This window comes from Nipponia nippon, unplaced genomic scaffold, assembly GCF_047370975.1.
Source record: "Nipponia nippon isolate SJK-2023a ecotype South Korea unplaced genomic scaffold, ASM4737097v1 scaffold_3, whole genome shotgun sequence".
NCBI lineage: Eukaryota > Metazoa > Chordata > Aves > Pelecaniformes > Threskiornithidae > Nipponia > Nipponia nippon.
Genome location: NW_028262347.1, coordinates 27,508,893 through 27,522,117, shown reverse-complemented (window position 1 = coordinate 27,522,117; position 13,225 = coordinate 27,508,893). Strand labels below are relative to the sequence as shown.

The following is a 13,225-nucleotide window of genomic DNA, read 5'->3' as shown; positions in this document are numbered from 1 at the left end:
TAAAATCAAACCCATCAAAACAGGGTCCTCCAGGATAAAAAACCATCATAGATGTGTTAGTATTTGTATATCATACAACATGTTTCATATTTGAAATGCTACTGTACAGAATACCTTTCCTTGATTTTCCTGTTCTTGATGTCTGGTTAGGAGATTGTTGCATTCCTATGTCCATTTAGGAAAAAGCATGGAAAGGACAGATGAAACAACGACATCAGAATAAATTTGAAATCCAGAAATTTGGAGAACATAAGCAGCACATCAACAAAGCTATAGCAATGGGAGAATGTACTGTGACTATCACCCTACTCCACAGTTATAAGCGCTAGAAACAAAACCAATCACCATCTACAGAACTCTACTCTCAAGTGACAGTGTCAAACAGTGTAACTTAATTTACTTGCTCCACGTAAAACACCCACATTCCAATATTTTGAAATACTGCAACACATATCAGAAATTTACTCTACTCCCAACTTGACTAGTCCTCATCTAGAGCAGACTGCAAAGGCAACTCCTTCATATTTGTAGAGTGCTTTATACATACAGCACACTTGAAATCCCTTCCTCTGAAAATCTGAAATCCCATCTGAAAAATCCTTAGCTGCCAACAGCTAAACTTTGGAGATACACTATCCAGAAGTTTTGAAGGAAATCTCGGCTCCACCACCACACAACTTCTAGTCATTAGGTTATTTACAATCACTCATCTCAAGTTACAGATATAGCGCGTTTGTTATCCCTCACTAAAAAGGCAACCCAGAAACTTGTTGCCTTAAACCAGCTCACCTTAGAAGTTGTGCCAGTTGGTGCCTAATGCAAACATAGGCCTCTCCTACCTCAGTCTGAAGATAAGAGAGTCCTGCTTATATTGATTTGACCACGCTGAACTGTTCACATACAGAAGCTTTGTCACCAGCCAGAATGCAGACATGACAACCAGTGAGAACAAATACCCTGTTCCTCCAGCGCTGTAGGGCAGGCCACAACTGGACTAAAACACATGCATTGACTGGTGTGAGTGTCATGCATGAGTGTTTCTGTGCATATGCATGTCTTGTGTGTTGTGGAACAGAAGTTTTAGACTAGAAATCACTATTCACCTGCACTGCCCATCCTACTTCGTAAAATTTTATATTTTAAGTCAACAAATGGTGTGGTTCTGTTATGGCAGCTACCTGACCCCAAATTTCTTTGTGACAAGGCCATAACATCTGTCTCAGAGCAGAAGGGAGTCCTGCTTATATTGATTTTACCACAAATTCATGGAATGGATGTGGCAAAAGGACTCCTATCAAAAACATACACTTAAAAAGTTAAGAAAGGATCTCAAGATGGTTTCTTATCCCTTCTCCATTTCTCAGTTTTCTTAAAAGGTGATACAGGACAACTTTTCCTCACCTCAGCAGATGTAAATCACACTGAAACGCTCATTTCTTTTCCAAGAGCTCTACGATTCAAAACCAGCAGTTTCTGTAGGGGCTCAGGGAAACACTGAAGGAACAATACACTAATATACAGTACAGTAGCTGTACTGTATATTATGCTGCCACTGCAGACATACTAGAAATCTGAATCCTTGCCTTTAGAAAAATTGCATAATTATTATTTTTTGCCAAAGAAATTCCAACTTCACATCTAACAAGTCTGTCATTCAATATGCTAGGGCTGGAAACCGTTCATCTAGAGGTTTTTGCAAACCTGTCTGTGATTAATAAAAAGGTTCATGTTCCAACAAAAAGTATACATTCAAATAAGCATGAGCCAACTTCTTAAGTATGCTGACTTGCTCATTAGAGAAGACTATTTTGAAGAATGTTCAACAAGTGCAAAAGCAGCAAAAGGAAAAAGGACAACACTGAAGATCCCAGAAAAATACTACAGAAGAGCAAAAGAAAAGAAAAGAATTCCAAAGTGGGTGCTTCTCTGGTCTCTCAAGATCATCTCAGCTTCTCCTCTAACAGAGGCTTCAAAGCCTGTTACTGCAGCATATCAAAGGGACTCTCATGCTGCAGGACCTGTGCTTTGTGGGTGCAAGCCAAAGACTACACAATTAATGCCAATAAATGTCCCCTATATGCTACTAACCTCTTTTACTCAGCACGCTGAGGTCATCTTTTAAGAGACTGAGCACCAGGAGAAAAGTATGCACACTACTCAGAAGAAAAACAAGCCCTACTAGAAACAGACTGAGAACAGAGCGTACTCTTTCTCCTCACAAGTCCTTAACCCAAGTAACATTCTCCTCACACTTACTATGCCTCTTCAAATGAAGATAAGTAAAGATTTCCCATAATATTGGGGACTTATATTAGTAGTATTATAATTTTCAAGGAATGGGGCAAATTATTTGATTCAAGAACCCATATTTCCCTGAGGGTATGTCAGTTTTGGAATCACACAACAGTATTCTTCTTCAAGCCACATATTTTAAAATAACCCAGGCCTGTCAGCCACTACAATGTGGTACCACAGAAATTATCTACATGCACAGGAGGCAGTAACAGAGAGTGCTGTTTGGGTGAAATCAACATTTTGCTGATTAAACTAACTGTACCAAGCCCTTTCCAAAAAAAAAAAAAAAAAAAAAAAAAAAAAAATCTTCCTTCAATCTATCAAGTAACTTTACAAATCTCTGCCTAGATCAAAGCAACTGTTCCCAAGTCAAAGGAACAAAGTTTGGCTCTAAATTCTCTGAATTAAATTCCCATATCTGGGAAAAGTCAATGAGGAAAAGTATCCCATGTTTTGCTCGTATTTCTTGACATATTTAAAAAAGGAGTAATGAACTGTCTTTGAACACCGTCTGCTGCCCGTTTGTCACATAGTTCTACCTAACACCCTTAAAAAACCAGGAAGAATAAAACCTCCCACTGTAGCGCCTGAGATCTAAAGTACATGTCAATTTCATTTATATGAAAATATTAATTTTCTAAGATTCCTCTAGGACTGTGTGAGCTCACAAGCATAGACTGGATTTTATAAACTCACTGGAGGAGTTAATTTTTTGATCACAAGGCAATTTAATTGTTTTTCTGGATCACAAGGTATTATAGATTTTTTTAAAGTTTATTTAATAAAATTACTGAAAGTGGAAGAAAAGCATTATTTTTATTGTAAATCCAACTATGTCCAAGAAGATACGGTATACACAGACATGGCATTGTTGTTGCTAGCAAAGTTACTTCTCCAAGACAATTTTTCCTAAATACATCTCTACAGCACCTGCATGGAAACAATTGTACCTGATGCTGAGAAATAAGATGACTCACTAAAAAGAAGCTTAGCGCAGGTGAAACTAATATTGAAACAAAGACACACAAACTCAGTGGAAATCAGCAACACATATATTTTCCTGCTAACTCATCTGTTGCTTCCCAACTACAGAAAGATGAACAACTACTCAGGATGAACCTACTCCTATTGCAATTGGATTTTCACAATCTGAATGGCCATCTATAGGTAAAAGTACACACCTGAAAACCAAAACCACTCCGTTCTAGTTCGTTCCCTGTCCCCCTTCTCTCTCTCTAGAGGAAAACCTATACAGATGGGCAATCTGACAGGCAGAAGGCAACAATGCTCTAAGCAGACATGTGGAACGCAAATCACAACTGCTTCCACAGCCTGACAAGAAGCACCTCAAACTAGCAACAAATAAGCACACTCACAAAACTCTTGTGCTACTCCATCTGATGCCTCTGCTAAAGTCAGTGGTGAACACAATAAGCTTTAACAATACAAACCACCTAGAGAAAAGGCCATGGTGATTTTCCTCATGAGCTCCTCAATGGTTAAGGATCCTACCTCCTCTGTCCACAGCAGGCGCACCCAATGTAAAGCCGGCAGCTCCCACCCGGTGAGGAGTGCTAAGTACCATGATGCCTTGTGGACCACCTGCAGAAGCTTCTCCTGTGTTTTCCCAGTCTGTGTATTCTGCCAGTTGTTTACTAAGACTATACAGAGAAAGAGAAGAAATATATTTGGTAAAAATAACCGCATACTTGCATATACCATTGAATAGAATAGTTAACAGCCACTTATTATCCATTCTACACATATTCATAGCCATATGAATTCATATAGTCACATGTATTCGCTAAGGGTAATACACACAGCATTCATTGCACGCCTATTACATACTTCAGTATTCACTACAGTCATGTTCATTCTATAGATGCACATTCATACCTATGAAGTTGTTAATTCCTATGTGGTACATTTTTTTCAGCCTAGCTTTTAAAGCACACATAACCACCTTAGAGAAGGAACACCCACAAGTACAAAGCTATGCAGAAGAGGAGTAAAACTGCTTAAGATTTTAACCAAAGGTGTATCGGTTAGATCTCCTCTGAAGCAAAAGGCTGGTAGTTCCTGGTCATTGTAGTGGGAGTCAGTAAGGACAATGGTGCTGGTCTGGGGAGAGGGTTTACATGCATTTCAGTTTGCCAAGTTCTACCTCTGGAAAACTGTAGGCTACAGACACTTCTTAGAGCTTACACTGGGCAGATGTGAGCTTAGCAACAAAACTTGAAATCTAACAGAGAATTCTGGGTGGAAATTTTCTTCAACTTCCAAATTAACACTAGACACAGGAGTGATATGTTTCAGAAGACGTCACTGAGCACAGCTTCAAGATGGTCTCAACACACTATTAAACCTTGGTGCTGTTAGCAACTGTTCAAAAAGCACACTGATAACTGACAACTTATTCTAACGATACACTTAAAAAATTTACCTAGAGTATCCATGAATAACAGCATAATCCTCAGCTGTCCATCCATTAGTGTCTTTATGGGAAACATCGGCACCATACTGAAGAAGAACTTTTATCAGATTAAGCTCCCCACCAGAAGCAGCAGTCATAAGTGGGGTTCTGAAACATCCAAAATATGACGTGAAATAGATCATTTTAATTATTTTTATTCCTATTTGCTCTCCAAAAAGTATTTTCCCCATTACTTTAAAATGAGCAAAAGAAAAAGTAATTTTCATTAAGTATTAAAAGCAACAATAAAATTGGACAGGGAGTCAAAACAATAAAATCTTCAGTCTTCAGACAAAGCTTCCACATGGACAACACTTACATACAAACTATGCTGCTATGCAGGAGGGGAGTTTCTGAATTGAGGCAATGCTGCTGAGCAAATGGCACGTTTCCTGCCAGAAGGGCCACCACAGACAATGCCTTCCTGCAATCCTCAATGCGAAAAGCATCCACTGAGGTAGGACAGCAGCCAAGTGCAGATCTGCTTTCACAAGTCACACAGAAATCGCTCCTTCTGTGTGGCTCCTTGGTTTTTTTCAGAGCATGCCTCTCATCAATCGAACCTAAAGAATACTAGAGACACCTGTGCACAGTTTTGACAAATCCCTCACCTTTCACACTGATCTCGAGCATGCACGTCAGCTCCTTTTTTAAGGAGAAACTCTACCATCTCTCCATGATGTTCGGAGACAGCAAGAATAAGCGGGGTGTATCCCTCCTGAAAGGACAGACAAATAAATCAAGTTAAAAATCAAAGTCAAAAAACCCTTCCAGAGAAATATTAATGCAACTTTTTGAAAGAACTTGCTTAACAAATACAAAAATTTACCTTATTCTGGGCATCAATATTGGCATTATGCTCAAGTAACAGCCCCGCTACAGTTGTATTAGGAGATAGGACAGCCAGGTGAAGGGCAGCGTTGCCATCAGCATCTGCCAGATTCGGGTCAGCACCATGCTCTAGCAGAATAGCCACGCATTTTTCTTGCTGGCACTGTACTGCCTGGGAACAACACACAAAAAAGAAAAGACTTCCAACATTTACATTTCACTGTGTTACAATTCTCTCAGCTTCCCAATGCTGGAAAATAAGAGCATCTTCAAAGATTAGCTAACATATGCCTATTCCATACTAAGTATAACATGCATGTTTGGACACAGGTCTGTGTAAAGAATCCTGCAAGATACATATCATTTAGTGCATAATCAATAAGCCCCACTTGCAAGAACATAACATGTTCCACATACCTTCATCAGTGGTGATCTGTTATCATTGTCAAAAAGATTTAGCTTACACTTGTTTTCTACGAGATATGTAACGACATCCACATGACCATTTGCACAAGCAAGATGCAGAGGTGTCCTAAAAATTAAATATAATAAATTAGCACAGACAGACAACTAAAGAAATCATTTCAGGCTGAGATAAATGGATATGGCCACAAGTTGCACTTTGCAAAAAGCCAGCTTAAGAAAAGATTTCTTATTCCATTACCAGTAACAGCAGTTGCACCCCAAATGCCTGAGGCTGGCTAGCAAAAACCCACCACAGCATCCGTTTAGTATGGTGACATTTCCTTCACCGTGGAACTGAATCTGCACAAACAGATTCCTGTGCCCAGGCATTGATCACCTCCTCCAGCAGGACTACACACATGCCACAGCAACAGAGACCAAAGCCTGGGAATCTGAGGACTATGACAAGTAAACCTCTAAGTTCTTCTATGATCACTCACATGCCAGAAGCATATCAGAGACGTAGGAGATGGGTTTTATAGCAAGAATATTAGTGTTTCCCTGCACTTTGAGAATTTCTGCTTTTTCTCTAGCTTGCTTACTACTGCAGCCAACACAAGAACACACTTGCACCAAAGCACCTCTGATGACATGTAGCAAATCAGACAGCAGAACACTGTAATCCTGGCTACAGGAAAGTAATATTGGACCTTCCTGACACGTATAACTATCACAGTCATAAAAAGCCTACTACAGAGGAAGTCCTCTCCAAGGAGGGAAGACTGTGTTTCCACAACACATGACCAGCATAAGAAAATGAAGCTTTTTTTCTTCAAGTTAAAGCCTTGCCAGAAAGAAAAGGGCTCCTTCAAACCACAGAACATCTTAGGTCTGATGTCAATTAACCCGCCTACTTGTACCCAAAGACACAATCATCCAGAAAGTCCTTGCACGAGTTTTCCTCTAAATCACAGGCACAAAGCAGCTCAAGATTTGCTCTGTGCAGAAGGCAAAGTGCCTGCTGCTCTGCAGGACACCTGTCCCAACAGAGCAGGAGACAAGCTAGAAAATAGCCGGGACCTTCCCCCCTTGAAGGTGACGCAATAAAAATCCTGCAGTTCCTCAAGAACTGAGGGGGATGCCAGCACTAGTTTTGAATCGCATCACTGTGGGTAGGTCCTTCTCTGTATTTAGGAGAGCTCGACTAACCTTGCAATTGTTTTGGTACCTTGATGAGAGACAGGAGCACAACAGCTCACTGGCTAAGTGGGAACGGAAAGGGAGAGGTACACGTATGCAGTGGCATGTGATGCAGAAACACAGCAGTTTGTAATGCAGATACTTGTTATAGGGCAGCTGATGAGCCTCCTCCATGGCAACAAGGATGAGGACAAGAAAAACACACAAAACTTCAAAGAACCTGTACGTCTTGCTACAGACAGGCAACAGACTGAAGCATCAATAGAAAAGAGTCCCTCAAGACCTACTACCACCACTTACTTGAGAAATTCCCATGTAAGTATGCAGGATCCCTCACCTCTGAAGAAATGACTGACTGAGATTATCTGAAAGCTAACCAGAACTGGTTATGAAGGAGTCCACTATCATCAAAAAGCTGCTACTACCAAGCACTAGGAAACATGACAAACCTGAAGACGTCACTATAAACTTTGCAAACAGAAAAGCCTTTGGGAAACCTGCAGACTCATTGCTGCTCTCCTCAACCAAGCCTCTCAGTCTGCCAACAGCAAAGGAGACGGCTCTGCTTGGAGCAAGGCCTGCTGAGCTCTGCAGAAGATCCACTTCACAGAACAGGCTGGCAGAGAATACCAGAGTGTTCACAGCTGCCTGGACCCACAAGAGGCCTCCAGTAACACCAAAGCTGTTCTGCCACCCAGCCCTAGGGACCCTGCCCAGGCTCTGCTTCTCCTGCTGCTGCAATCCTCCGCTGATCACCCATGGGGTAGAAGAGAACTGCTGGTGCCTGAGCAGCTGCAGAACGACTCCCCTGGGAGACCACAGGGAAACAGCAGGTTGGTGGCACGTATTTCCAACAGCACTTGAGCTGACAACCCAGCAGCTACAACCTAAGCAATGACAAGCTCTACGGTTCACTCTGACAGACAGCTGACACGGTAAATCTCTCTCAGCGATTAGCTTTGACCCAGGATTCATGATTAGCCAGCATCGTGCCCACAGTGCTTCCAACTCTGCTGTTTTGCCCATCTCTTTCAGCAATGCTGTTCCAAGAGCATTTTTTGGGAATTCCTGTGGGCTACAGGACCCACTTTACGGAAGGAGCCTGTAGGTGTGATACTTGCCACATCCCTGGTGCAGGATTTCACTTTTGGAAATCCTGAGGAGCAGAACCGAGAAATTCATATGAACAATGCACACATTTTAGCCATTACTACCCACATTTCCTATTCTTTACATCTATTTCCAGCGATGTTAACTCTTTCAGTCCCTGCAGGACACGATGAAGCTCTGAAACACAATTGCATCTGGTGGTCACTCATGACACATATCACACCCACAAGCACCAAGAGGGCACAGGCGGGCCTGCAACTCTCATGGCTGGTATAGCGTCCAGAGGCTGCAGCACGCAGGCAGACTCTGTCCACTGAATTCCTCTCAGGTAAGCTTTTCAGCAACTTTTCAGCACTGGGCATTGTCACACCAAAACCATCACAGTGCTCTATCGTACTTACAGCACCTTGCCTCTTGTTTTTTTTTTACAGTGTGTTACTTTATTTGCCCAGTTGTAACACTGATAAAAGCATGGCACACAGAAGGAAACCCTTCCAGAGGAAGCAAAGCTTTCTAGACGAGATGAACTTAAAATGCAAAAACCAGCCAAATTTCATACCAGGGTCTGCTAAGACCTGATGACTGACTTAATCAGCCACAGTGAAAAAGAACATAGTAAGAAGAAAAAAAGAGAAACATTCATCAGCTATTTCCCTAAATGTCATTGAGCACCTTGACTCAGGCAGCTGGAGTATGCACAAAACGCACTCCGTCCACCTTAAACAGCATCCCCCATCTCCAGCTGCATAAACAAACACTGACTGGCAACACTCAGGCACACAACCCACATTACTAAAGTGCATGCTTACCATGCTCTTCCTTGCTTCTCCTACAAATCTAGGTGGTTTTAGGTGTTTTCAGGAAAATAAGCTAGCTGGCTGGCAAAAGTCCAGTCTTCAGGATAGACAGCCTAGGAAGCTGAGCTACTCTGATAAAACGAGCATGTCTTCAGAATATTATGAAGGTTTTGACTCTGAGTCTTTTCAGAAAAGGCATTAAAGGGTTGACACATACAAGACCCAAAAACTTCAGCTGATTTCCTTATGCTGACAATGGAGCACTAGGAGCTATGCTGCAGTCCAGGGCTTCTCCTTAAGATATAATTGCCAAGTACTTGCTGTGCTTGACTCAAAAACCCACACAATAACACCCGCCAGAAGAAGCAGCTTCTCCTGAAAGTCGCTGCCTAGATCTTCCAATCCAAGGTACTGATTAGCTGTACCAAAGCCTCAGAGCAAACAACCAGCTAACTGCCACCTCAGATCAGACTGCTGCTTTGGCTGCCACATCACAGTCACAAAAGGCACATCAGGCAACTGTGCACGCAGCATCAATATACAACACGTTTATTCTGTGCTATCGCTCTTTCCTAACTGCAGTGCCTACCTCTCCTTAAGTTACTCCCTGTTAAGGCAGCGCAGCTTCCTCAGCTCAACTACTAAACCTGCACGCTGGGCCCTCAAAGACGCACAGAGATGCATGCGATTGCACTTTGACTTCCAAGCATGGCTGGAGAACAGCCCTGAGGCTCCTTCTGCAACCCACCTTTGCCAGGCTGCTGCCAGCTCCCCTCCAACCACTGCGCCCCCAGGTAAGGAAATACGACTCCGGGAACGAGGGCACTGAGGAGGCCGGGGCAAAAGGGGCGAGGCGGCAGCGGGATGCTAGGCCGACTTCAAGGGTTCCTGGCAGCGCAAGCCCGATTCCCACACCCAGCCGAGGGCCGAGTTCGGCTGCGGAGCGGAGCCCTCCCGCTCCTCGCAGCGACGCGGCCGTTCGCCCCCAGCACCCCTGAGCTGCCGGGGGCTGCGGCTGCGGCCCGAGGCTCCTGGCGCTGCGGGGACCCCCCCACCGCGCCCCAGCGCCCGCCCGGCTCTGCTCGCCGCTTACCGCTCCGCCTTGTCCCTCCCGTCGATGCTGTACTTCTTCAGTCCCTGCCGCACCTGGGCCAGGTCGCCGCTGGCGGCCGCGCGGTGCAGCTTGCCCAGGTCCTTCTGCCGGAGCTCGTAGGCACCGGCGGGGCTGGGCAGGGAGGCGCTGCCGGACGGCGGCTGCCCCTTCCTCTTCCTCGCGAAGCCGAAGATCCTCTTCATCCCGCGGCAGGGACGCGGGCACGGTCCCCGCTCAAGGGAGCGACGGCGGGAGGCACCCGGCGGGCTGCGTCGGGCCCCGGGCAGGGGCAGAGGAGCGGAGCCCCGAACAGAGGCCTCCCCACAGTAGGGCTGCTGCGGAGCGAACCGCCGGCGGGCCGGAGCCCGAGGACCGGGGCGCGACCCCGCGCTGGCAGCGGCAGCCCCCCCACGCCCCCGCCTCCCCCACGACGGCGAGCCCCGCGCAGGCGCGGCGGGAGGGGAAAGGCCCGCTCCGCCCGCCGTGCGGGGGGGCGCGGGCGGGTCCGCGCATGCGCGGCCGTGGGAGGGCCGGGGCTGGTAGCGGGGCGCTTAAATCCCGAAGGGGGTGGCGGCCTACCTGTCTCTAAGTTAGTTCCTGGTCTGCGCGTGCGAGTTGTCTGTCAGGTGCGTTAAACGGTGAGTGGCGTCGCTTTCTGCCCCTCAGGCGCCAGGCTGCGACGACGGGTCCGGGGAAGGAGGCGCCTGGATGCGGCTCTGCCGAGCGCGGCGGGGGCGGTGACAGGCCCGGCGCGCCCCGGCGGTGGCGGGGGGATCGGGCGCCCCGCGGAGCGCTCGGGGGACCGCTGCTGTGAATCTCGTGGGGGTGTCGATGGACCTGGCCGCAGCAATTCCCCGCTGGCCCCCCGCGGGGTCTGTGCTGCGAGCGCATGGGGCGGCTCGGCCTAGTTTGCTTTCAAAGCAAATCGTGCAAACTGAGAAAGCGCATTAAGTGCAGAACAAGGAAATCTCATGAAGGAGTTACGGACAAAATAATTCTCTGATGAAATTCACGTCCTGGTTTATTTAGCAGTACTGCTTGAGCGCTGTTACCAGGCTTGGGTGAATGGATGGCAAAGGCACAAACAGTAAGGATTAATATAATAGGAAATGTGATGGAGAGGGACTTCAGGTATCATCTAGTTAGATGGCTTACTCATGACAGAATCAGAAAGTTACTTTCCAGTAAACGTGGCTGAGTTGGCACTGCCACCAAAGAGTACAAACATGCATGCACACTGTACAAGAAGGTAGTACAGAAATCAAAACACAGGTTGTGCCTTTGGTATAGATAAGTTGGGAATCATTCTCAGTATTGTCCTGCTACAGTGATGCCGCTAGGTAGTTCAGAGTGGTGAAACCTCTCTATAAGATACCATATGATTTTGGGGTAACGTCATAGTACAGTATGCCCTAGATTATTTGGCTAATGGAATGCCTTGCTACAACACTTCTTCCTCTCTTTAGGAACTGCTGCTTGCTTGTGAATTTGTGAACAATGAAGAGATTGCAAACAAAACCTAATTAAAACAGAGAGACACATTTCACTATGTTTAGCAGTGAAAATATTTATTGCAACAGAACAGGAATATAGTGCTGCTTTTTAGGGAGGAGATTCAGCCCTTTGAAATATTTTCTTCTCCTTCACTAACAATGGTACAGCTATTAAAACCTTCCTTTTCCTTTCCAGAATGAGTCTTCACAGCTTTATCAAGCCTGTTTGCTTCTGGCGGTGTTCTCTTGTACCAAAGTGGCTGATGTACAGTCACTTTTCTTAATTGATTCTCAGTGTATTAGAAATGTTCTGTTGTTTCAGATCTGATCTCTAGATGGAAGAGCTAAAATAATAATAATTTAAACAAGACAGAAAAAAACCCTTTTGCTGAAACCACAGCTAAGTAAATTCAGTTTGCAAAACCTAAGTTCTATGAGTATTGGGAAATGGCTATGACTAGCCATTTTGAGAGTATCTCTATAATCAGTTTGACCATTTAATGGAGAAATGGAGAGCCAAATGCATTTTTTAATTGGGTAGGTTTGCTTTCTTCCAGACATTTTAGAAGAAAGGCAGGATTTTATTTACAAGATGGCAATATAGAGTAAACACAATCCATCTCTACACTCTTTCCAGGAGAAAGTATTTCTTCTCAGGTCCTTTTTCAAGTGAACATATGATCAGCCACAGAAACTTTTGCTTTTTGCAGATCACGCCCCAACCAAGACCAAGAGACCCTACAGTCCCTGTCAAATGTGAAATATTTCAGAATGGTATCAGTAAAAGACCCTGTGATTAGAGAGTCAGCTTTAGTTGGTAGGGACTTTGGTAGCTGGTTGGGCTGAAATTTAATGTAATGCTTTGAAAATAAGGGGGACTGATGGGGCCTGTGGATACAGTCCTATGGGCACAACAGGAACTGTTCATGCATTATTAGCCAAAAAAGATGCAAAATGAATAGCTGGAATCTATCACTAAATCAATTATCAGCTGTTTGTATTAATTTTTGCCAGCTTTTGGATCTTCTGTTCATACTATTTCTTTAATTTCTTTGGCTCATGCGTGATGTTGAACATACCGAATTTTTTTTGCTTTAGTTTTGATCTGTTCCTATTTTTATTTTTTAATAGTTCCTTTTTTATTTGTTTTTGTTTGTTTGTTTGCTTGTTTTTTTTAAGATGTTGGTATTTCCTAATGTGTTGCTTTGTCCTTTCAATGTATTCTATGTAGCTTATCTGTAGCTTTCTCTCAGTGCCATCTCGCAACTATTGTTCCTATTCCTGTCTACGTGAAATATTTCATTCCTGTTCTGATACCCTGCACAAGACCCGTGTACCACAGGAAGATTTCCAAATACGGCTTAAGTGTGGCTTAAGTGTTGCATAAGCCTTGGTATTTGAGTTAGTCTGCTAAAGGTACACCTTTCCTTTGACGTGATTCACTGTAGCTGGATAATTTACCTCACAGTCTTTGTACTGCTGAGGTACAAAATGGCAGTCTAACATTCCCTCTTTCCAATCTGTATTT

General features: G+C 44.4%; 1 protein-coding gene across 10 annotated transcripts in view; it reads right to left on the bottom strand.

The window, feature by feature from the left end:
* The window catches only part of ANKRD26 (ankyrin repeat domain 26), a 63,505-nt gene extending 52,854 nt beyond the window's left edge, over positions 1–10,651 (bottom strand). For 6 of the 10 annotated variants that reach the window (XR_015706280.1, XM_087764416.1, XM_087764412.1 and 3 more), the window contains exons 1-7: positions 10,205–10,651; positions 6,017–6,131; positions 5,598–5,771; positions 5,380–5,486; positions 4,739–4,876; positions 3,808–3,956; positions 115–165 (exon numbers count right to left, since the gene is read on the bottom strand). Coding sequence is in view for 9 of the 10 variants with exons in the window: in XM_087764416.1 (XP_087620542.1) it covers positions 115–165; positions 3,808–3,956; positions 4,739–4,876; positions 5,380–5,486; positions 5,598–5,771; positions 6,017–6,131; positions 10,205–10,407 (937 nt within the window). In the remaining variant the exon portion in view is untranslated. Of the gene's footprint in view, positions 1–114; positions 166–3,807; positions 3,957–4,738; positions 4,877–5,379; positions 5,487–5,597; positions 5,772–6,016; positions 6,132–10,204 lie in introns of those variants that run through there. The other 4 variants (XM_087764414.1, XM_087764415.1, XM_087764420.1 and 1 more) reach the window with 2 other exon arrangements.
* Between the last annotated feature and the right edge of the window lie 2,574 nt (positions 10,652–13,225).